We start from the raw sequence: 23,563 nt of genomic DNA, 5'->3' as shown, positions 1-23,563 counted from the left end.
AAAGAACAGACCTCTTGTACCGTTTATCTTTCTTCTTTTTCTTTTTTTGATAGAGGGAAAAAGAAGAAAGATACACAGTGCAGGAAGTGCAGTAGAAAAGGACGAACTAATGGCGTGATCGAAGTGCACTCGATTACACTTGCTATCGTCAGAAGTATCATAACCTCACAAAGTTGCCTTTGATAGTGTTCGACACACTAGCAATTTTTCGTTCTACGTTTATCATTTATCGCACAATTCGCACGTCTCATCGTTTCATCTTGAATTTTGACACCTCGTACAGCATCGATACTATTCTTCTTACTGTATTAATGGAGTAATGGTCAGATTGCCCTAATAATCCTTTGGAAGAACGAGTACCAATAACTGAAAGAAGAGGAAAACACCACTTGTTCAGATGTAAATAGACGCGTTGCTGAAACGTCATACGTGTTTTTCTCCGAAAGGTGAGCAGGCAAAATGGCCCATTCGTCGGCGAATGTGACCGTTTCGAGCATCCTGAAGAACAAGAGCTCGTTCGACGATGAGCCACGGAAGAAAAGTCGAGAGGACTGGCGTAAGGCGAAGGAGCTCGAGGAGGCGCGGAAGGCCGGCACTGCGCCCGCGGCCGTCGACGAAGAGGGTAAGGACATAAATCCACACATCCCGCAGTACATCAGCGCGACACCGTGGTACTTTGGCGCCCAGGGTCCTACCCTGAAGCACCAGCGGCCGCAGCCAGAGAAGCAGAAGGAATACAGCTCGATAGACGTGTGGTACAATCGCGGGGTGGACTCCTCGCGGGTGATCACCAAGTATCGCAAGGGCTCCTGTGAGAATTGCGGTGCGATGACGCACAAGCGGAAGGACTGCATGGAGAGGCCGCGCAAGGTCGGTGCCAAATACACCAATTCGAAGATTGCGCCAGATGAATTCACCCAGCCAGAACTGTCGATGGATTACGACGGCAAGAGGGACAGATGGGCCGGTTACGATCCTTCTGAGCACCGCGCGATCGTCGAGGAGTACCAGAAGATCGAGGAGGCCAAGCGGCAGATGCGTGCTGACAAACTCGATGCAGAGGGCGAGAACGATGGGGAGCAGGACTCTGACAAGGACGAGGACAAGTACGTAGACGAGGTCGACATGCCTGGCACGAAGGTCGATTCCAAGCAGCGTATCACTGTACGAAATCTGCGGATCCGCGAGGATACTGCCAAGTACCTGCGCAATTTGGATCCAAACTCGGCGTACTACGATCCGAAGACGAGATCCATGCGAGACAATCCCTACGTCGGTACGGATCGCGAGGTGGATTACAAGGGTGAGAACTTCATGCGGTTTTCGGGGGACACGCAGCAGCATGCCAACGCGCAGTTGTTCGCCTGGGATGCGCACGAGAAGGGAGTCGACGTGCACCTGTTGGCCGAGCCCACAAAACTGGAGTTACTGAAGCAAGAGTACGACAAAAAACGTGACGAATTAAAGGACAAGGCGCGCGACAGCGTGATCGAGCGTTATGGGGGCGACGAGCACCTTAAGGCGCCACCCAAGGCCCTGCTGTTAGCGCAGACCGAGCACTACGTCGAATACTCGAGGTATGGTAAGATAATTAAGGGACAGGACAGGCAGGTGATACGGTCCAAGTATGAGGAGGACGTTTATCCGAACAATCACACATCGATCTGGGGCTCCTACTGGCAGGATGGCAAATGGGGCTACAAGTGCTGTTACTCTTTCATCAAAAATTCGTATTGCACCGGCGAGTCGGGAAAGAGAGCGGTGGAGGCGGTGAGCAACAGTGCACCAGATAAAATCATATCCGAACCAGAAGAGACAGATGATAAGTCGAGTATGGTGGAGGACAAGAATCCTTCCTCCAGCAGTGAGTCTTCGTCCGAGGATGAAGACATGAAAAGTAAAACGGAAAAGCAAAGTAAGGCAGCTAAACGGAAATTGAAGAAACAGAAGCGGAAGGAAAATCGCAAGAATAAGAAACGAAATAATGCGGATCAAGATGAGGATAAAATGAAAGTAGCACTGAGAAAGGAGGAGGAGAGTGCGAGGCAGGCGAATAGGATATTGAGCATGGATGAGAGGAAACGTCCGTACAATAGCATGTATGAAGCGAAGGAGTTGACAGCGGAAGAGATAGAGGCGTATCAAATGAAACGCAAACGTGACGAGGATCCAATGGCCCATTTTTTTTAAAATAATGTTATTTTAACGATATGAAACTAAGATCTGTTTTCTTGATTTAACTCACTTTTTATCTTAGAATTACGAAAAGATAGAAAGTAAATTAAATCGAGTTTAAAATAAAGCTACATTGGTGTAAACTGATGTTGTATATATGTGTATATGTAAAGTTTGCAATATTCATATTAAATATTCTGTGAGAAGTTTACAGATATAGCACTTTAAATATATTTAGCACTTAAATTATATTTATTATATATTAGTTCTTCTGGTAGAATTGTAGAAAAATTTCTAATTAATTGTACAATTTGTTGTCTCTGATTTAATTTTTTCATGTGTAATCTTTCTAAAGTAAGTCCTAGAGTAAATAGTACACTTGTAATTTTAATTATGTGATTATGTAATAAATGTATTACAATACTAATACTTACTGCTTAAAAAGTGAATTATCAGAATTAAAAAGTAATTAGATAAAAATTATAATTTAAATAATTGAAATATTAATTTTAAATAAATTAATTTTTAATTTTAACTGATACATAAACTTATTGACTTTTGAAAATAAAAATTTATTTACAAATACATAAAAAAATGCATTCCTATATAATAATACATAAACAAATACATTCTTATATAAACATTTTTTGTTATTTTATATAAAGTCTTATTTTACAAATAAAATATTAAATTTACTTAATGATTTATTGTAATTGTTTTGTTATTCAAAGTAATTTAATTTTTAAAAAATTATGACATATATATATATATAATTTTAAATAATTTTTAATTTAACTAAGTTTAATTTTAGCGCAATTTATAACGTAATTAACTTTGTAACTTATTGATCCTAATTTTAAAAGAAATATTAACTTACCTAATCCAATTATTAATCGGTCGAAATTATTCTTAATCATCAATTACACATTATGGAATTATATCTATATCACCATTACTAAATTTACAGCTATAAGAATTTTGGATTTATTTCCATTTTTTTACTTTGTTTTGCTATATTTTTTTACAAATTTTAACGGATTTTAATTCTTTTTAAACAACATTGTGTAGAGTTCAAAATTGTATAAATGAAAAAGTTTTGTTAGAGTTAAGTTATATCCAAAAATGTAAACAAGAGTTTTGCAGAAAGTATAAAAAAGTATTTTGTTTTAAGAATATGAAAAAAAATAAAAACTAACCAAATATCGTTTTATAAACAGAAAATTATAAACTTTATGAAAAAATATGTTATAATTATACGATTTCAAATACTATAATTATTTTAATAGATTAATTTTGGTATTGATTAATTTTGAGACATACTTGAAAAATAAAATCAGAAATATATGGAAAATAATGTTATAAATATTAGATTGACGTAAAAGCAATAGAAAAACATTTAAAGTTTTATTAATGAAAGACTATGTTTGTAAAACATACTATTTGAAATAGAAATGTGAATATAACGATTTATGCTACCTATACATTTGTTGTAATTTAATATGTATCTATTAAATACATTTCCACAATTATGATTTTCAAAATAGTAAAAATTAATTCTGCATTAACCTAAGATAATATAGCAAAATGCTTATTGACACAAATATTATTGCAAAATATACGTCTCAATTATAAAGTTTATAAATTATGATTATTATAATGGATATAAAAGAAATATAAATAAACAGTTCTGTTTTCATTTTCTTTTATAAAGATTAAATAAAAATATCTCAACGCTAATAAGTAATAAAATTAATTTTAAAAGATTAATCGATTAAATATTTTGTAAAACAATTATTTTATTATTTTTTATTTATAATTTTATTTAAAGTAAATGCAGTTAACAGTTGCTTTACTTTTAAATATCCAATAAAAATGTTTTCTTTTAATACATTTTTTTAAATTAAAATATTCAATTTTAAATATTAGTCAACAATTTTTCCGAATCTACCTCATCCGGATACAAATAATTCAAATAACTAGATAAGTGAAATGATTATTAATTTAATATAAATACATGTAAGTATATAAATACATGTACATGCCCATGTACCATACAATACAATTAAAAACCACTGTAAGATAATTGATAAAGAAAGGCTCAAAGATATTTTTAGAACAAAAATTCTTTTTTTATACTTTCTATCTATAATTAAAAATTCTATAGAGGCAACAGTACAAAAGTGTCGATCGATTAGAAACTTTTTTCGGGCCCAAAAGACTCGTAGATGTAGTTGAGGGTTGAAATTGCTGTCAAAATCCAAATTTGCGTGAAACTTCGTATTTCCGCGCCTAGAAAGAAGTCATAGATCGTCGCTCAGGTGGCACTGCGTGCGCTAGGATTTGAAACAGGCGTAGTTTAACGACTCCAGACGATATCGGATCGATGCCCGAGGGAGCGAAACGCAGGAGGGGGAAGCGCTAGACTGCCATATTAGAAGCAGACCGTGACTTTAGACATCAAATGTCTTCTTTCCCTCAGGCTTTATTCCCACGAGCCACGGTATTATGTTTCGCCGTGTTGTACTTTCGTGTCAATGATAAGTGCGCGATTCGTAGGTGCTCCGCACCCGGCACGTCGTCGTCGTTCTGTGTGTCTCGCGCCTTCGCCGTGCGTTCCTTCTGACTTGACTCCGAAAATGAAAATTCCTCTCTTAATTTAACTAGGAAACCGCGTGTGTGGAGGTAATTGCGCTGCTTTAGCGTGTCGCGTATAACGTCGCCGCAGGGAAGAAGGAACGGAGGAAGGGGAGGGGGGGATAAAAAGGAGTATGTTTTTCGCGCGGAGGTTACGAGACTGGCAATGATTTGACGTTGAAGATGACATAAATCTGTGCTGTGCGGTATTTCTGTATAAAGGTGAAGGAAGAGGGAAAACAAAAGAGAGACAGAGAGAAAGAGAGAGAGCGCGCGAGAGAGGGAAGAAGAGAGAGAGAGAAAGAGGAGAAGAGAGAAAGAGAGAGAGAAAGGAAGAGATGTGTCGGCGGATAAATTACTACAATTTGCTTAATAGCTAATAGACTCAAAATTACTGGTATGCTTTTACGATTCGCTCACCATGTCCGTATATGCGACGATACTGCCTCTCATCTTCCTGGGATTATTAGGTAACATATATATGTATATATATATAATATATATATATATATATATAGATACAGTAATATATTGTTTAAAATTTGTAATTTTCTCTCACTTTTGGATAATTTAAGGGATTATAAAATTTTTTCGTAGAGTAAGAGAGAGAGAGAGAGAGAGAGAGAGAGAGAGAGAGAGAGAGAGAGAGAGAGAGAGAGAAAGAGAGGAAGAGAAAGTTTTAGGTGATTTGTTCGACCAGACTCTGATTAACTCAAAGTGCTTTCCAACAACATGAATATGTACTGTTACACAGTTGTTGATTTGTAGCTGAAAATCCTGCTTAGCTTTTTTATTTTACTTTTCTATTTTAATGTTACATTTCATTGCCAAAAGTATTATGTTTTATATCCATGGACTTAGATAGAATGTAGAAATCATAATAATATCATAAGAGTTTATTAAATCATTATTAAACAAGGATAAATCTTGTGCTTTATGGAACCAGAGCACAGTCAAACAGCATTTTAATAGCTGTGTTAACTTGTGTCGTAGTTGGAAAGCATTGGATTGTAAAGCATCCTTGAGTCAATTGGGGAAATTGTTTATTATAAAACTTTTAATCATATAATCTGCTATTTCTAATCTATTTATGTAAGCTTTTTTTCCCATAATTATATAATAAACAGCGAAAGGTTAATTATTCTATCTATATTAATAAATTAATATTAGTGTTGTTTGACAAGTTATAAATTGAATAAGTTATTTAGAGCTTTGCTGAAGTTAATTTTATTTCTATTGTCGTCAACCACGTTCAAAAGACTGCGTCCTTAGTCCTTGTTAAAACAAACTTCGAATAAAGCTGGGATTTTGCAATAGTTTTATAATTTTGCATTAAATTTACACATGTTCGCAAACAATTATGTTACTGTCTGTCTTGACTTTCGTTCTGCAATTCTGTTTATGAATTTGAAACTTGTCCAACAATTTGTGCCTTTATGTTATATTGCTGCTTTTGCCTCGCAAATTGTGGTTAGATGAATAATACAATACAGTTTGCAGACAATTACAGTCATAGTTGGGGTTTTTTTTCTGACTACACTCAGTTTAACGGTGACCAGTAAGTCCTGTGTGAAACTTTGTGAAAGTTTGGTATATAGACTAATCGTAGCAACAGCTATAGTAGCTTTATATGCCTATATCTTACACTTATATGCCTATATTGAGTTGTAGAATGTTTTGTACATGTGTGCCTTAGTGAAAATTTGTCTAAGAAATTTTTACATAATTTTTTAGAATTCTTTATAGAATTTTTTGTGTAATTTTACAATTTTTTTGAAATTTTTTATTTTTTAAAATATTAATTAAAACATTCTTCCAAATGTTGGAACACATTTTTAAATGTTTTCGAAAATGTTGAGAGAATCTGCATCTTTTCTAGAATTTGTTATATATATAAATTTAAAAATTTTTTTTGAGATTTCTAAAATTTGTCATTCTATAATTTCTAAGGAAATCTTATAAAATCTGAAGATTTAACGTATTTTTTTTAGAAATTATAGAATGAGAAATCTTAGAATATTTCAAAATATATTTAAAAATGTGGACTTTTTTAAGTATTTCTAAAAAATATTTCAATAAGTATATTTTAATTATAAATTTTATGTGTACAAATGAAGAATTTACTATCAAAAACCAAACAAAAATTATATTTTCAAAAAACTTGCTTATCTACAAATAAATTATTGTATAAATATGGTAATTTTTTTTAAATATATAATAGTTATAAGAACAAAGTTATAAATTCTAATTAATATTTTAAAAACTTGTTTAAAGGAAAGAAATAAATCTCTTGACTTCAGTTCTTGTGGAACTTTTATATTACTTATTTATTTAATATTTTACACTTATTTTTTGAATAACAAATAATAATGATAAAGTTGATGAAAAAAGAAATATGAAATTTAAATTATAAAGCAATAACTCTTTTTTACTTTTTATTTACAAATTATTTTCAACAAAATTGATTTTATAATTACTTATTTTTATGTTTTTATTTTGTATTTTCTGTTTGATTTTTGCTGGAAAATTGTTCACAATGTGTGTCGCATTAATCATTAAATTAAATGATTGATGTTATATTTATTTATTTTGTTTATTTGTAATCCATGCCTTATGACTTTGGATGGCTTTCGATATACATGTGTTCATAAAATACATATAATCATGTAATACTTAATTTCACAAGCAAAATTAAATAAACTCTGTTACGTTTTCCAACATTTATGTAATGTATAAAGTAACCTTTCATGACATAAATAGAACCGAAAATATATCTAATAATAATCATAAATCTAAAATTCAAAAATTTTTAATTCAACATTAAATAATAAATAATAAAAAAAAAGAAAAAATCAAAATTAATTAAAACTATCTTAACATACTTTATAAATATATTCTCATATTCTTTTAGATCTCACAGCCCTTTTTCTTTCATATCTTTCTTACTTATCTGTCCAACTTTTCCGCTTCATCCTTTTTTCTCTTTCTCTTTTCTGTTTGATCTTCTTTATCGCAACCAAGCCTTTCTTTTCCTAATTTAAGAATTGTTTTATTTCGATATTACTTGTTGTCCTTAGCACTTACGTTAAACTTTTTTTCTCTCTTGCAAATTCTACATATTTTGTCTTCCATTTTTTTTTTCAATCTTTATCTTTGGTTATCTCTACCGGTTCGTTTCCACATCTGTAGCTTGCTATAATGCAAAATAGATTTTTATAAATTTCCTGTAAAAATGAAACAAGTCCAGTTTTTATCTCACACACACACACACACACACACACACACACACACACACACACACACACACACACACACACACACACACACACACACACACACACACACACACACACACACACACACACACACACACACACACACACACACACACACACAAATTTATTGTCAAAGTAAAATATTACATAAAGAAATGACTGTAATTAAGAAATATTTTGTGGAAAAAACTAAAATTATTAATAATTGATTAAATATTAAATTTTAATATATATATATGCCATAGAAAATTTTGAAAAATTATTTTAGGAACATCCGCATCTACATATGCAAAAGAAATTAAAGGCTCAGTTTATTGCGAATTTTACAATGATACAATGTGTGCGGAGAACGAACAGGATTGTTCAAAACAAGAAGAATGTGCCCAACATGATCCAGACAAACGTAGCCATTGTTATGTATTATGGACAATGAACAGTACTACTAAAGAAACAATAATAAAATTAAAGGTTAGTTGTTTACTTGATTAATAAGATTTATTACGTATAGTTCATGCACATTGTACACGCTATTATATAACAAACAATTAAAATGGAATCTTGAATACTAAAAAGAAAAAAATAATAAAATTAAAAATATATGTATTCGAAATTAAATAGAAATATAGAGAAATTTTATATCTTTTTAAGTTAACAAATCAAACATCAACTTTGCAGCTTAATGTAGTTTTATGCTTCTTTTAAAAAATTTATAATTACAGATTTGACTCTTGTTGCTGTGAATACATTTTCTGTATATCTCATATCTTATTTTCAGGGTTGTTTTTTAGATAACAATGATTGTTATGGTAAACCGCTCTGTGTAGAGAATAGTATGGAAAGAAAAAATGATCTCTTTTTTTGTTGTTGCGATGGCAATATGTGTAACCAAAATTTCTCTTGGATCCCACAACCAACCACGAAGCCTACAGAACCATCTGTTATTCATGGTATATTATTCAATCATTATACAATGTTTCTTTATTTTTACTTGAAACAAATTTATCTCTTTTAGTATACTTACAGTAACATTTAAATAATTATCTTTTCAGAACTTGAACCTGTACCCAATGCAAAGCAGCAAGCGATAACACTTGCTCTATTAATAGCAATTCCTATGCTTCTTACAATTAGTTCATTTTCTTTTTGGTGGCTTTATCGTCGTCGAAAATTGGGATATTTTAATGAGGTTAAAAAAATATCAAGATTGATAAAATTATCATTATTATAAGATTATAAAATATTATTTAATTTATGAAATTAATATAAATCTTTCAGATACCAACGCTGGAGCCTGTACCATTACCACAACCTTCACCTAATCTAGGCTTACGACCAATACAACTTCTTGAGATTAAAGCTCGTGGTCGTTTTGGAGCAGTTTGGAAAGCTCAATTAAAAAATGAACTTGTGGCAGTTAAAGTTTTTCCTATGCAGGATAAGCAATCTTGGCAGACTGAACAAGAAATCTTTAAGCTTGCACATATGGATCACGAGGACATATTGCACTTTATAGGTGTTGAAAAGCACGGAGATAATTTGCAAACTGAGTTTTGGTTAATTACAGCGTATCATGAAAAAGGTTCACTGTGTGATTACCTAAAAGCAAATATTGTGACATGGCCTGAGATGTGTAGAATTGCAGAATCCATGGCAAGGTACAATTATAATAGCGATAATTTGACAAGAGTAAATTATATTACATATATACTGCAGGTCAAAAGTTGAGAAAACACTTGATTTTCTCGCATTTAACAAAAAGTAAATATATTTTGGGAAAAAAATTGTAGAAACATTTTCAAATATGCATTTTAAAGAGTAAAGATAGAGCTTTAAATCTGTGTTTTAATTTTGTCTCTACATTTTGTTTTTTTAATTAAATAAAATTGAAATTACGATGCTCATTATTCAAAAAAGATTGAGAAAACCTAGAATTTTCAGAGAATTTAATTTTTATCCATAAAAATGATGAGATTTTTATTGATATTCAAATTTTTGAAATTTTACTTTTAAATTTAAATTTTATTTTTTCTTTTCTGATAACATTGTTTTTTAGATTGTTTTTTCTTGATAATGCAAAATTGATTAGCAATAAATATGGCATAAATGTCCACATTCTCTTGTGACTTGCGAGTATAAACGATAGAAGACAATACATTAAATATGTTTTACATTGCTTGTTTCATTAGTTTTCGAAATCTGTATTTTCGGTAAGTTAAATCTATGTTCCAGACAGATCATTATATATATTTCATATTATTTCTTTTAGTACTAATTTAAGTATTCAATACTCAAATGTTTTTTTTGTGAGTGCATAATTAAGAAATATTAAACAGCATATGAAATGAATTTATTTCAAAGTTGTATTCTAAAGAATTTTAATTTTACCTGGAATTTTGAATGAAATTTATTAAAAATTCGAATTTTTATATCAAATTTGAGTAAACATCCTGAAAATGTGATATTTTTTCAATATTTCGTTTTATTTTAAAGCTCTGTAATTTAACGAGATTATCGGGTAAAATTTAACGTAAAAGTATTTTTAAGTAGATTTTCTAATCTTTAAAGTGATTTTTTATAGAAAAGTTAGTACGTTGATTTTTTGCAATAATCAAATTATTTAAACCAGTAAAAGCAGATAATGTATTTCTTAATAAAAATCATTGACGATTAAAGTCTTAAAAAAACTTAGCTCCTTAAAATGCGTTAAAAAATTTCTCTATGATTTTTTGTCATTAAGATATTTAACTTTTTGTGAAAATTGCAAGCGTTTCCAAACTTTAGCTTACAGTATGAACTGGATGGAGCAACAATTTTATTGAGTTATTAAGTTATTTTATTCAATTCTTAATAAAAACATTGTTATCAGAGGTTTGATGCATCTACATGAGGAAATCCCAGCTAACAAAGCAGACGGTTATAAACCGGCTGTAGCTCATAGAGATTTTAAGTCAAAAAATGTTTTACTAAAGGCTGATATGAGTGCTTGTATAGCAGATTTTGGTTTGGCACTTATTTTTCATCCTGGGAAACCTTGCGGCGATACACATGGACAGGTAGTATATATACATATCGTCACGAGAGATGTTTATTATAATGAAAATAACTATTAATAATTTATTATTTATAGGTTGGAACGCGTAGATATATGGCGCCAGAAGTTTTAGAAGGAGCAATAAATTTCACTAGAGATTCATTTTTACGAATTGACATGTATGCCTGTGGATTGGTTCTATGGGAATTAGCTTCAAGATGTACTGTACAAAATGTACGTAATACATATTGTATGCAATACAGAAAATATAATTTTGCTAAGCTTTTAAGATTAAAGCTGTAAATATAATTTCTGGATATGTAAATATCGAGGAAACGATTAACAGAATATTTGCTATCCGATTTCTTGAGTTTCGATTTCTTTATACAAATCTCACATTTTAATATTCGAAAAATTAAACTTATCCAAATCTGTGAATTTATTAAGTCTGAAACTATCCGTTATAAGAAATTAGGAGATAACAAATATGATTATTATGTTAAAATTTACTTTGAAGAATGATAATAAACATGCGATTATATGGGAAATGATAACAAAATAAACATTGGTATTATTTTTGTATATTTAAAGTAAAGTAGCCAAACACTGAAAATAATTACATACTAAAAGTTTTGCAAGTGTATATTTGTATTGCTAATTATTTCTTTTTCAATATTTTCAATAGGGACCAATAGGAGAATATCGACTACCTTTTGAAGACGAAGTCGGTCTCCATCCTACTCTGGAAGACATGCAAGAAAGCGTTGTCATTAAAAAAGAGAGACCGCTCATCTTAGAAACTTGGCGTAAACATCCAGTAAGTTGAAAAGTATAGAAATATCTATTTTATTCTATTCATAACAATTACTATATATTAAGAAAGTATTCTAGTCTAAAGCGCGAAAAATTTTGCTTAAGAAATTTTTTAAAAGAAAACCACTATACCTATTTTTTTACATTTTTATTATACATCTACTTGTATTTAATAAGTATTTACAAATTTTGCTATATGGTTAAATGTTTGTTTTTAAATTTACATAATACAAAAAGTAATAAACATTTAGCCATGTAGAAATTTATTAGATATGTATAATGCATAAAAGAATAGATACAGCAGTTATATTTAAAAAATTTTTACAAATGTGTTACTTTTTCTAGACTAGAATATAATAATAAAGAAACGTATATATTTGTGTATTAAATAAACTATACAAAAAATCTTTTCTACATAAAAACTAGCAATTGAAAAATCTTTTAATAACTTTACAAATAAGATTTTATTTAAAAAGATGTAGTTGAAAAAATAAGTTAATTTTTTATTGTTTATAATTGTGAAATCTATATTATTTCAGGGACTATCATCAATTTGTGATACAATGGAAGAATGTTGGGATCACGATGCCGAAGCACGCCTTTCTGCCTCGTGTGTAGTGGAACGAGTTGCTACTCTTGGTAGAGCTCTTGTATTAAATTCATCTACTTTGATTCGTGTTGATAATACCAACGAGATTATTACTACCAAGGAATCTAGTATGTAGTTAGTGTTTATTAATAGAGTTTATTTTAATGGCACAACCATTTTTTGTATCATAATTTTGTTATACGTATCAATGAGGAATGTTGAAACAATAGAAAAAAAAGACAAGCATGTATATCTCCGATTTTATGTTTTACTATTTGAACAATTATTAATTTTTTCTCTATATAATGCTATACAAGTGATCATTAGTTATACTACGACGTTCATTATCCTAATAAAAATATGTGAATTATCTGCTATATTTTATCTTTCCCAGTGCTCTTTTGTGCATTGGAGACAGATCCATTAACGTTAAGAAAGTTTTTAAAGTTGAGAACATTTTCTAAATGTTTAGAAAATATTATGAGAAGTAAAACGATATGGGCAAAATATTACAAGTAATTGCAAGGTGAATAAGAAAAATTAAATGGTAAAAAATATGGTAAAATTATAATTACCTGTCTGCCAAATTATATCATGATATTATATTTTGTGCGATCTCTTAGTAAATCTCCTTATTTTAGATGATATAAATAAAAAGAGTGATGTATCTCAATTTTTCTCAATCCTTGCAATAACTTGCAAACGTCATGCAAGACTATAAGGCGATATTGCTTCCATTTAGTTAAGAATTCATAGATTACATGTTTCGAACATTTTACGAATATTTGATACTGGATTGTTTGCACACAATAAATTCCAGAATAATCATGTAGAAAATCAGCGCGTCGAGCCTGTGACTACCCACACAGTAAGATAAAGAAAAAAAATCTGCGGGATTCTTTCAACATATCTTGCTGAGAAATCATAGCATTATATTGAGAGTAAGCGAGAGGAAGAAAAAGAGAAGGAGACAGATATATTTAGAGCATACTTTTTAAATATAATACAATGTAATCACACTGCCATATGTATATATATTCTAGCCGTGTATATATATTTTTAACTATAGCGCCTAAAGTATCCTTAGACTGTGTGTTATGCGAAATATCTTTATAATTTTTACGTATTTAAAAAATTTTCTGAATATTCAATATTAGAGCACCTCAGAGATATACTTATTATAATGAAAACCAGGAATATCTTAAGGAAATCATAATTTGATTGGGATATCCAGGATTTCAGTATATCTCGCAGATTTACATTGCTGTATGGGTAGGTAAATGGCTTCATCTAAATCCAGGTATAAATTTCTGTATAAAAAAGTAAATCCTTTTCATGATAAATGCATCTGATTAAATACTAGATTTAAAGCTAATCAGTTGAAATTTTATAAAAGTTCTATTATCTTCAAATTACAAACAATTTTGAATATTCAGAAGAAAACAGAAGAGTAAATATAATTTTTATTAATTTTTATCTGCAAATAAGATCTTTGATATCTTAAGTTGAGAATAAAGGCTGGAATTCATAGTTGGTTTTTACGTTTAAGATTCTCTTAAGTATTGTCTTAAGATTTGTTAATCTTACAGAACCGTATTAGCATCTTAACATTACTTAAGATTACTTTGAAATAAGAATCGATTATGAATACCGGTTTAAAAATTGCCATATTTTTTTTGTTAAATATATCTTGAAAAATGTGAATTTTTATCATGATAAATAGTAACATGTAAAAGACTGAAGTTCCATTATTAGAAAAAAACACAAGAAAAAGCGCTTTATAATCTTTAAATACATAAAAATTTTTGTTTTTAATCATTATTTTCTTTGAGTTTTATTCTTATAGGAACATATAATATTTATTAAATTATTGAAATTAAAATTACAACTTGTAAAGGAGTTTTCTGCTAGAATCTATTCGTAAACTCATGATACAAGCAGATTCACATATTGAGATTCTTGTTAATCACAAAAGTTGCTTGAAATATTATAAGCGAGATAATATAAGATGAAGCTAAAAGAACTTTTCTTACATTTAATAATGTCTCGACACCGTTGAGTATGAAATAAATACGTAACGAGTTAGAAAAAGATGGCGACATACTGTAAAAGAAGTATGTAAAATTATGAACAGTAAGTGTAAAATTTATACACGATGTATAGAAATGTGTAATTATATTTAATGTATAATTTTTATGTTTAATTTTATTTGTTCGTGTAATTTTACATACTTTTCTTTTACAGAGAGGGCTTGGATTACATTATGTGTGCTCACTTTGGACCTCTCTTATTCTTCGGAATAAAGGGTGTATTAATATTATTTTCAGATCAGTTTTTATACTTTGTATACCTATACGAATTTTATCAGTTTAATATTGTAATACATTTTAAGTGAAAAATTTTATAATGATTAAAAATATACTGTAATATTCCTAGACGAGACTACGCCGTTTCGTTCGAGAACAGGGAAGGAATATTATGCTCAAGAACAGGGGAGGAATATGGAGCGTTTATTTTCATCCGTACATGTTTTATCAACGTTCTACGGACCAATAGATTCTTATTTGACAAGTGACTTGTATCCCTAATTGTTCGAGGAATAGTTACTGACACTTAAAACGCGCACAATGTAGATACGTACGTAATATGTGCCACACTGACATTCCTCATTGATTGTTGGTACTATGCAGTAACTATCCCAATCGCAAAGTATGCCAAATAAAATTCAGCGAAGCATTTTTCCTGTAAAACCACATCACATATATCATTATAAAGTGGATGATGTAATCTTATTACCGGGACTTGAACGTTAACGTTACTTATGCCCGAGACAAAGATCGAAGAGAAGTAATTGTTAGATAATGAGTACAATAGAGTGCTTTAAACATGATTTAACTTTTCGGAATTTAATGGAGACCGCCTTGGAAATAGTGATGGTGCTTGACTGTAGATGTAAATGATACGTAGTTGGTCTGATGATCTTACTGGTTATCTCTCAGGCATAAACAATGATAACGCCTGGGCCCTGTTTATTACAAAGTACCTGGTAGATACAATCGAATTAATAGATCGAAATTATTAAGATTTTTTGCACGTGAGAAAAGATGTGAGCATCTTAATTTAAATTTTATAAAGTGCTACATTATTAAGTGTAATATTTACTTTTACAAAGTAGAACGCTCGTAAATTTTACGTGGCTCTAATATATTTCTCACCTTATATACTTATATTCTTACTAATATATATTTCATTTTTATCAAAGCGATCAGCTTATTGTTATATAAAGATAGACTGTCAAATGCGTTTTGTTTACAAGTAGAGGTAATTAATACGTATGTAATGCGATATAACTAAAATAATGTAGAATGTAAATTATTCATATTTACCAACGGCACGTACGCCGCAATTTATCGAAAGGAGCAATGAAATAAGTGTTTTTATTCTAGAATCCAAAACGACAATTTTAATATAAATCTACTAAAAAAACTCTAAAACACTTGTAATCTTGTTTTACTGCTCTTATACGACTACGTTTATTATATATTGATAAAAAAATATAAGTAATCTTAGTAAATCGTTGCTTTTTATATGTTTATTTGTAACTGTACAGAACATCTAAATGATTTGTTTCTCGATAACTGTGGAATTTTTCTTGGAATTGAAAGAATTTTCTTTTAATCTCTGAATCCTCGATAATCAGTAATGTGTGGCAGCGTTAGATATTGTATGGTGTTATAAAACCCGTATACATAAATATTATTCTTGTGCTTAAAAAAAGCTATTATTTAATTTTAGTTTTCTTCTTTTAAGATTATCTTTACAAAGAATTTTTTTTATGATAGTCTTAAAAATTTACTTGAAATATATAATATTTACTCAAAATAATCTTTTATATACACATAGAAAAATACATACTGTAAAATTGTAAATGTTTTTCTAAAATTTATGATGAATATATTATATTTTAAAATAATTATATCAAGAAAATATTCTTTGTTAAAGATAAGCATGCTATTGCTAAAAAAACAAAATTTTCGTAATTTTTTTTTAGCAGAATTGTGTGTGTGTGTGTGCGTGCGTGCGTGCGTGCGTGCGTGCGTGCGTGCGTGCGTGCGTGCGTGCGTGCGTGCGTGCGTGTGCGTGTGCGTGTGCGTGTGCGCGTGTGTGTCTTCCCATCCCACACAAATATTTTGGGTTTAATACTGTATATTAAGCAATCATTCGTTGATAGTAGTTCTGCAATTAAAAATTTGCCTAATAATACTAATAAATTCCATATAGCAAAACTCTTTCTATTTTCGATCTTACATTCTTTTTCGAGTAATTTCGATGTTTATTTTAAATTATCTAATGTAATTTTTCCAATTATATAATGAAAAATTGATTGCTACAATTTCTAGTAGTTGCAAAATGATAATTTTTAAGATAAAATCTTCATAATCATCTAAGAAAAAAACGGGATTTTATATGTATAGTAATAAAATAATTTTTTTATATTTAACAACATTACGTTAGTCATCTATATTTTTGAATTCAAATAGTTTGATTTTTACTCCTTTTCAGTTAACATTAATCAAATTGCATGTTTATGTTTAATTAATTAATTTGTGTCGAATGCAAATAGCAAGTTGATATTGGAGACGGAATAACGTAAGCAGTGGTAATACAGCTTTTCAAATGCTTGTTACATGTAGAATGCTATTTAATTTTTTGTAATGTTGACTTTTCTTCAAAAACAAATTTTTTGAATAATCCCATGATTATCGATATAGATAAAGACATGAGTTTCCGTCAAGCTTTATTACACGCGCGCGCTGAGCTTTTATATAAAATAAAAAAAGCTTATGAAAAATACATTTGTCTTGAAGTATGATATTCAAATTATACTAAAAAGTGACTTGTTTTGGGGTATTTAAAAAACTGCACATATTTTTTTATGCTTTTATACATCTATTTGTATATATTTTTACATATTTAGTAAATATCTACAATATTTATATGACGAAATGTTTATTAGTTTTCATGTTATGTAAATTTAAGGAGGTTCCAATACTTTCTGATCAACAATTTATTCTTAAAACTATAAAACGATTACTCAAAATAATGATATAAAAATATTAAAATAACAATTAAAATAACAATTAAAAATAACATTAAAATAAAAATTATTTGATGTAAGCGCAACAGCAGTAATGAAATATGAACATATTTATTATTATATTTTACAAAACGATAAATAAAGTATAATCTGAAAGAAAAATGTATAAATTAACATTTTTCATTATATATTTATGACTGATTGCGAATCCAATTGTTTCGCAATATTTCATTTTTATAAAAATAAATAATATAATGGTGGATTAAAATTATAAGAATTTTAAATTTGACAGCTAATTAATAGTTATACAATGTTGTCATGTCACTATATATACACATGTGCTGTCCATTTGACAAATACTTTTGCTTTTCTTCATCAAAAAATATAAATTTTTCAAACTTATAATCAGATGAAACTGTATCAGAATGAACTTAAATGTTAACTTTGTAATTAGAATTTATTTTTAATTTTTTATCTTATACAAATGTGCCAAATTAAGAAAAAATAACTACGGAATAAAGTTTTGTATATATTTACAATATAAAATTTTATACATTAAAAATTAAATTTTAATTTTTTAAATAAAATTTTTTCTATGTATTGTTATAACTTTCCAAACGTTTAAGACGCACTATTTTAATAATTCAATATTTTTAAATCCTAGTTTGGATGATAAACACGTCAAGCGATTTGCAAAATGTGTTTATTTTTACAAATTAATATAAAAACTAAATAAACATAAAACATAAAAAATTGTAATTACAAAATATGTATGTAGGTAGATGTGTAAAAGGGTAAAAAATTTGTGCATAAGTTAAAAAAATTTTTTTTTCAAAATAGACAAACTTCCTCACACTCTGAAGTAGAATGCCCTTTTAAATAAACGCTATCTTATTAGCTACACGGAACAAAGAACCAATGCATATTTAGTGTGAAATTAACAAATTATAACTTAAAAAAATACAAATTAATAAAGAAATATTTCAATAAATTTAAAAGAAAAATATGAGAAAAGAAAAGAAAGATTATTTGTTTGTCTTACTGTACATGAGACTTGTTTCAAACTCTTTGGTACAAAAACAAATCTCAGTGTAGCAACATCCAGTTCAACAATGACTGGATTTGTCGTTGGTCAATTGCTTTCTTTTTCTCAAAATCAGATTATGCTCGAAAGAGAAGTGTTTTGAGGGTATCGAAGTCATTCGTGCCAGTATAATCAACGAGTTGAAGAGATTTTCGAAGAGAATTCTAAGGTGTCTCTTCTATCTCTAAACATTTTACCATCACGTTCACTTTTTTGTGAAACGTACATATATAGATAATGGTAATTGTGAAATATTAAACAAATGTTTTTCTTCTTATTTTTTTAAATAAAAATTCGGAAATTTTACAGTTATATTGTACGGACTTTTGAACTTTGAACTTTTGGTGAAACCAGAAAAAAGGATTTTTCATAAAAAAATAAGCCGAAAATGTAGATTGAAAATTTTTTTGTCTACAACTTTGTTTTCAAGAGAAAATTTTAAAAATGGAAGAATATAGAGATAAATAAAAATCATATTTTATTCAATGAAATAAAATAATTTTAAATTATCAAAATAGTATAAAAAATATCAAAATTACTTTTACATTTCCCATAGAATGTTGTACATCTTTGTGCGTCTTTTGACAGTCAATTTATTAATGGTACAAAATTCTTAAAAGTCGTTCAATTTAAAAAGGAAATGTGAATATATTGTTATATTGACAAAAAAGATCAATCTTAATCCAAATAAATATATTATTAATACTTCAAATAAATTATTTATATAAAACTGGTGAATATTTGTAATAAATATTATTTGTTTTTGTAGTATATATTAACAGTTTGTAAAATATTTATTTGAATCAAGTAATCTTTTCTTTCAATGTAGGTTTTTTTAATTTTCAAAGTCGTTTCTTTTTATCGAAATTGAAGTTTTCGTACGAAGACGTTTTATTCTATATTGGAATTCTTTTTCATAAGAGATCAGTCCGGAGACATTCCATACGTGCATGCTGTCAGCATTGGTGTTCCCGGCAAAGCAACTATTATAGACGTACAGAATGCGAGGAAATTATACAATTTCCGGTCACACTGGAAGGGTTTCAACCTTTGTTTTGCATTTGGTATGTACATTTACGGTAAGTTATGTGCGCTTGACGTCCAGTCATCTGTCGGCGTATCTACAAGCGCGTTTAAAATCCAATGCGATCTGACCCTCAGTCGACAGATAACGCGCTTTGATCTGAAGGGATGTGTTTCGGGATTGGTGGATGAGATAGAGCGCGATAAAAATAAACGTTTGCTGCTGCTTTGGACTGATATCGTATCGAAATTTTAAATCCTTGAGATAGTCTCGCTCGCTTAATTAAATTATGCATAAGGACGTATATTTATAACTTTGGACGCGTATATACAGAGAGGAGACAAAGAAGAAGATTGAGGGATGTGAAGATGAGAAGAGAGGCGTGGCGGTAGGCGGCAAGGGAGACTGAACGTTAGCGACGGTGAGGGGAGAAAGATGAGAGAGGCGAGAGAGAGAGAGAGAGAGAGAGGTGTAGAGAGGGCGTATATTTGAGAGAGAAAGAGAGGAATGGAGGCCAAAAATGATCGAGATTTTAGGGGGAGTAAAAGCGGCGCGTTTCACGCTCTGCACTCCGCCTTCTTCCCCGTTTGCATCATCGGTTCTCTCTTTTATCCCTAATCCTTGTCACCGCGACGATCGTGGCGGTGGCGATCGTAACGGTGGCGGCGGCGGCGGCGGCGACAGTGGTGGCAGTGGTGGTGGTAGTGGTGGTGATGATGATGATGGTAGTGGTGGTGGTGGAGGTGGTGGTGGTGGTGGTGGTGGTGGTGGCAGCGATGGTGGTGGTATGTCTTACCGCAACCTCGCCTCTATCTCCGCTCATCCTTGTCCCTCCGCCGATGAGGCAACCAATCCCCACTCCGCACCCCTCTCTTAACGGCGGGCACTTCCCATACCACCCTCGGCGGATCGATGGTGATTCCCGCGCCCTCCGTCGGGCGGCGCCAACGTCGCCCAAGCGCCGCTCAGTCCGAACTCGAGGTTCACTCAGTCCACGAACGTTTGCCACGAGACTTCAATCTCTCACGCCGCATCGCACACGCTATCTCTGTCTCTCTTTCTCTGTCTCTCTACTCACCCGCCTCATATCTCTCTCTCTCTCTTTATCTCTCTTTGTGTCTCTCTCTTTCTCCACTTTTTCCTTTTTTTCCCGCTTGGCGGACGGAGAGCCAAGCTGGTGACCGGGGAGGCGCGCGTAGTAACCGTGCATCGGTCTACGTCAACGGAAGTCTTGCCGTAGTACCCTCGTGCTTTCGGTTACTCCGACCCATATAATCGTCGTGCTGCGACCCCCGTTCGTCCGCTTCGACCGGCTGCGGATCTACCTGCGGCGCAGCGAGGTGAGTGGGCGACCTATCGCGCGTCTACCTTTACGTCGGCCTCTACTACTGCCGTACGTGAACCTCCAATTTGCCTGCCAAATTCGCGCAAATTTCCCAGCACGCGTCCAAAAGTCTTGGATTTGCCTTCGATCAAAGTTATGCAAAAGTTTCCAGTAGCGTGCGAGACGAGTTCGCTCCCTCGAATTTTTATTCCCTTTACGCTCGAAAATTTTCTCCTTTCCTTCCAAAACTAATTAAAATTCTAAGATTTTTACATACCGTTAAAGAGTAGCTATAAGTTTTGAGATGTATTTGGAGATTCAAAGTTGCCTCGTGTTCGAAATTGCGATGGTCATCGCGTTCGTAATTATCCCGCTTTTGCATGCGTATATTAAAGACGTTTAAGTAATTTTCATTTCTTTGAGAAACACATATAGATCGAAGGAATTCTCGACTGGACATGTACAGCTTTCGACGGCACTAATTGAACTAAAGAATTTACTAATTGTGCACAGATTTTGAAATAACTCCGAAAATGGAAGTCTAGCCTAGAGAGCCTACATTGCGTGAATTATGTTGCGGATTATATTAAGCTTTTAACTTTGTGAGTAGCGAGAGAATGGTAAATGTACGCCGATTTTAATGCAGGCATAACATTATTACCTTCATAATGTTATAACGTGGAAATAACGCAGAGCGAGTTAGAGCTCCAAAGTAACTCTTTATAAGGTTTTATCTCTTTTTTTTTTTTAACTTTGTACTGAAACTGAATCAGATCTAGCCCACGAAAGATCATCTCAGGCGTTGAAAAAGAAAGTTACTTTATGCATTATATTTTTTATATGAACAGCGCTCGCGCCGGTCTACGTGACTTCCGGTGGTGGATGAGAAAATATTGTAATGTCTGTATTTAGTTATAACAATGGCCATCTGTACACATTTGTAAATCTTATTTTTGCAAGAAAATGGTAAAAAATTGTTGACTATTTTCAACTTATTAATTATTATTATTTCAAATAATAGCAATATTAATACAAATCCAAATAATAATTATTAAAAGTACTAATAAATTGAAGATTTATGATTATTGCAAGGTTAATACAATCTTTTGCAAAGATAATACATTAATCTCTTTGGAAAATTCAGAACACGTCAATGGCTAATTTGTTTTCACGGCATGCAAAACTTTTATTGTGTATTGATGATACCGATGAGATTTATCCGTATTCTTGTCGAATTTTAATGAATCTACATTGAATATCCGTGTCCTGCATGAAGAAACCGGCATGTAAAGAAAATAAAGAAAATTTAGCTCACTGGAATTCTTGTCCCTGCGGTTTGCACCTCATAAGGTGCTGTCATCTATTGGCAGGGAAGTTCACTTAAATAAATATTCATTAATACATCCGACATAAGTCATATTTAAATTGATTGTACCGAAAGAATTATATTTTATTTTGTAAAGAAAGGAGGAGGAATTTTTATGCACAAATATAATATATTTCTCCAAAAACTGTCAAAAGGAAACTTTTTGATATCTTAAATCGTTTTACCTGTCACCGATATGTGAAATAGAAGAGTTATATATGTACAAAATAAATAGTTACAGTAAGAGATGGATTATATATATCTTATCTATTTTTAAAGATATGATCAATTAATGAAGAACATCCATTACTTCTATCTCTCAAGACAAAAGAAACTCCAGACATTTTAAAAATTACCCAAAAGAAGATAGTGCATGAATTTTTGAATGCCACTACGAAAAACTACAAGATTATCAACAAATTTTTGATACTACACCGAGAAAAAAATGATTGTAGTAACAATATTACCACAATCCATATATAAACAGTCATTTTTTACTCTAACGTAATATTCCTATAGTTATTCAGCAGTATGAATTATAGTTTGTTTAAACTATATTAAAGTTTTCAGAATTATAACATTGGACTAAGCAACTTATGATATAATTACCAATTTACCATAATCAAAATGGAGATTTCAATATAATAAATTGTACTATAATGCAAGGTCTACAATGTCAGCAGGAGTAATGGAGTAATCAGTAAAGGAGTAAGAGTAACAATTGACCAATTAAAAATCGGGAGTAAACGAAATGGGCAAATCTCATTTCATATTTCTTACTTCTTACTCCTACTTCATTACTTCTGCTGACATTGTAGACCTTGCATAAAACAATCATTACAAGCATAATACGGTTATTATTATCAATATTATAGCAATAATGACTATAAAAATGGTATTTCCAACTATAATTATTTTACTATTTACTATTTACAATTATATGGTGGTTTCTTATGACGTTCCTCCTAGGAGAGGTAGCTTATTCTACGCTGAATTATATTATAGATGACTGCTTATACTGCCAACATGCAACTTGCTTGAAGCCGTGGCCGGGGATGAAAGAGGCATCGTGCAGATGTACGTAAACACACAGCGGCTTTGTGCACGGCGGTAAGAACGCGCCGCAAAGTCCCCGACGAAAATTCACTCC

The 23,563-nt window shown here is 31.0% G+C and overlaps 3 protein-coding genes across 5 annotated transcripts in view; all 3 read left to right on the top strand.

Annotated features, from left to right (window-relative positions):
• The first annotated feature begins 70 nt into the window (after nt 1-70).
• Nucleotides 71-2,604, top strand: LOC105834801 (pre-mRNA-splicing factor Slu7). Its single transcript, XM_012677562.3, has one exon. It carries the CDS (start codon nt 460-462, stop codon nt 2,188-2,190), a length of 1,731 nt encoding a protein of 576 aa, XP_012533016.1. The 5' UTR covers nt 71-459; the 3' UTR covers nt 2,191-2,604.
• A 1,735-nt stretch (nt 2,605-4,339) lies between these two features.
• On the top strand, nt 4,340-16,294 carry LOC105834800 (activin receptor type-2A). The gene is made up of 10 exons (XM_012677561.3): nt 4,340-5,279; nt 8,353-8,552; nt 8,860-9,031; nt 9,134-9,270; nt 9,360-9,739; nt 10,951-11,137; nt 11,212-11,349; nt 11,801-11,932; nt 12,468-12,645; nt 14,954-16,294. Exons 1-10 carry the CDS (start codon nt 5,231-5,233, stop codon nt 15,103-15,105), a joined length of 1,725 nt encoding a protein of 574 aa, XP_012533015.1. The 5' UTR covers nt 4,340-5,230; the 3' UTR covers nt 15,106-16,294.
• Nucleotides 16,295-20,689: 4,395 nt separating this feature from the next.
• LOC105832775 (complexin) overlaps nt 20,690-23,563 on the top strand; it is a 174,850-nt gene continuing 171,976 nt past the window's right edge. The window contains exons 1-2 of one of the 3 annotated variants that reach the window (XM_036284678.1): nt 20,690-21,063; nt 23,419-23,490. The gene's annotated coding sequence lies outside the window, so the exon portion shown is untranslated. Of the gene's footprint in view, nt 21,064-21,095; nt 21,117-23,418; nt 23,491-23,563 lie in introns of those variants that run through there. The other 2 variants (XM_036284675.1, XM_036284681.1) reach the window with 2 other exon arrangements.

The sequence above is a fragment of the Monomorium pharaonis genome, chromosome 1 (genome assembly GCF_013373865.1).
Source record: "Monomorium pharaonis isolate MP-MQ-018 chromosome 1, ASM1337386v2, whole genome shotgun sequence".
NCBI lineage: Eukaryota > Metazoa > Arthropoda > Insecta > Hymenoptera > Formicidae > Monomorium > Monomorium pharaonis.
Note: the sequence above shows the minus strand (reverse complement) of the source record. Positions and strands in the feature narration are given on the sequence as shown.

Coding starts and splice junctions, on each gene's coding strand:
- LOC105834800 (XM_012677561.3), top strand. CDS start 5,231: ATGTCCGTATATGCGACGATACTGCCTCTCATCTTCCTGGGATTATTA. Junction 5,280..8,352: donor CATCTTCCTGGGATTATTAG/GTAACATATATA, acceptor AAATTATTTTAG/GAACATCCGCATCTACATAT. Junction 9,271..9,359: donor AATTGGGATATTTTAATGAG/GTTAAAAAAATA, acceptor TAAATCTTTCAG/ATACCAACGCTGGAGCCTGT.
- LOC105834801 (XM_012677562.3), top strand. CDS start 460: ATGGCCCATTCGTCGGCGAATGTGACCGTTTCGAGCATCCTGAAGAAC.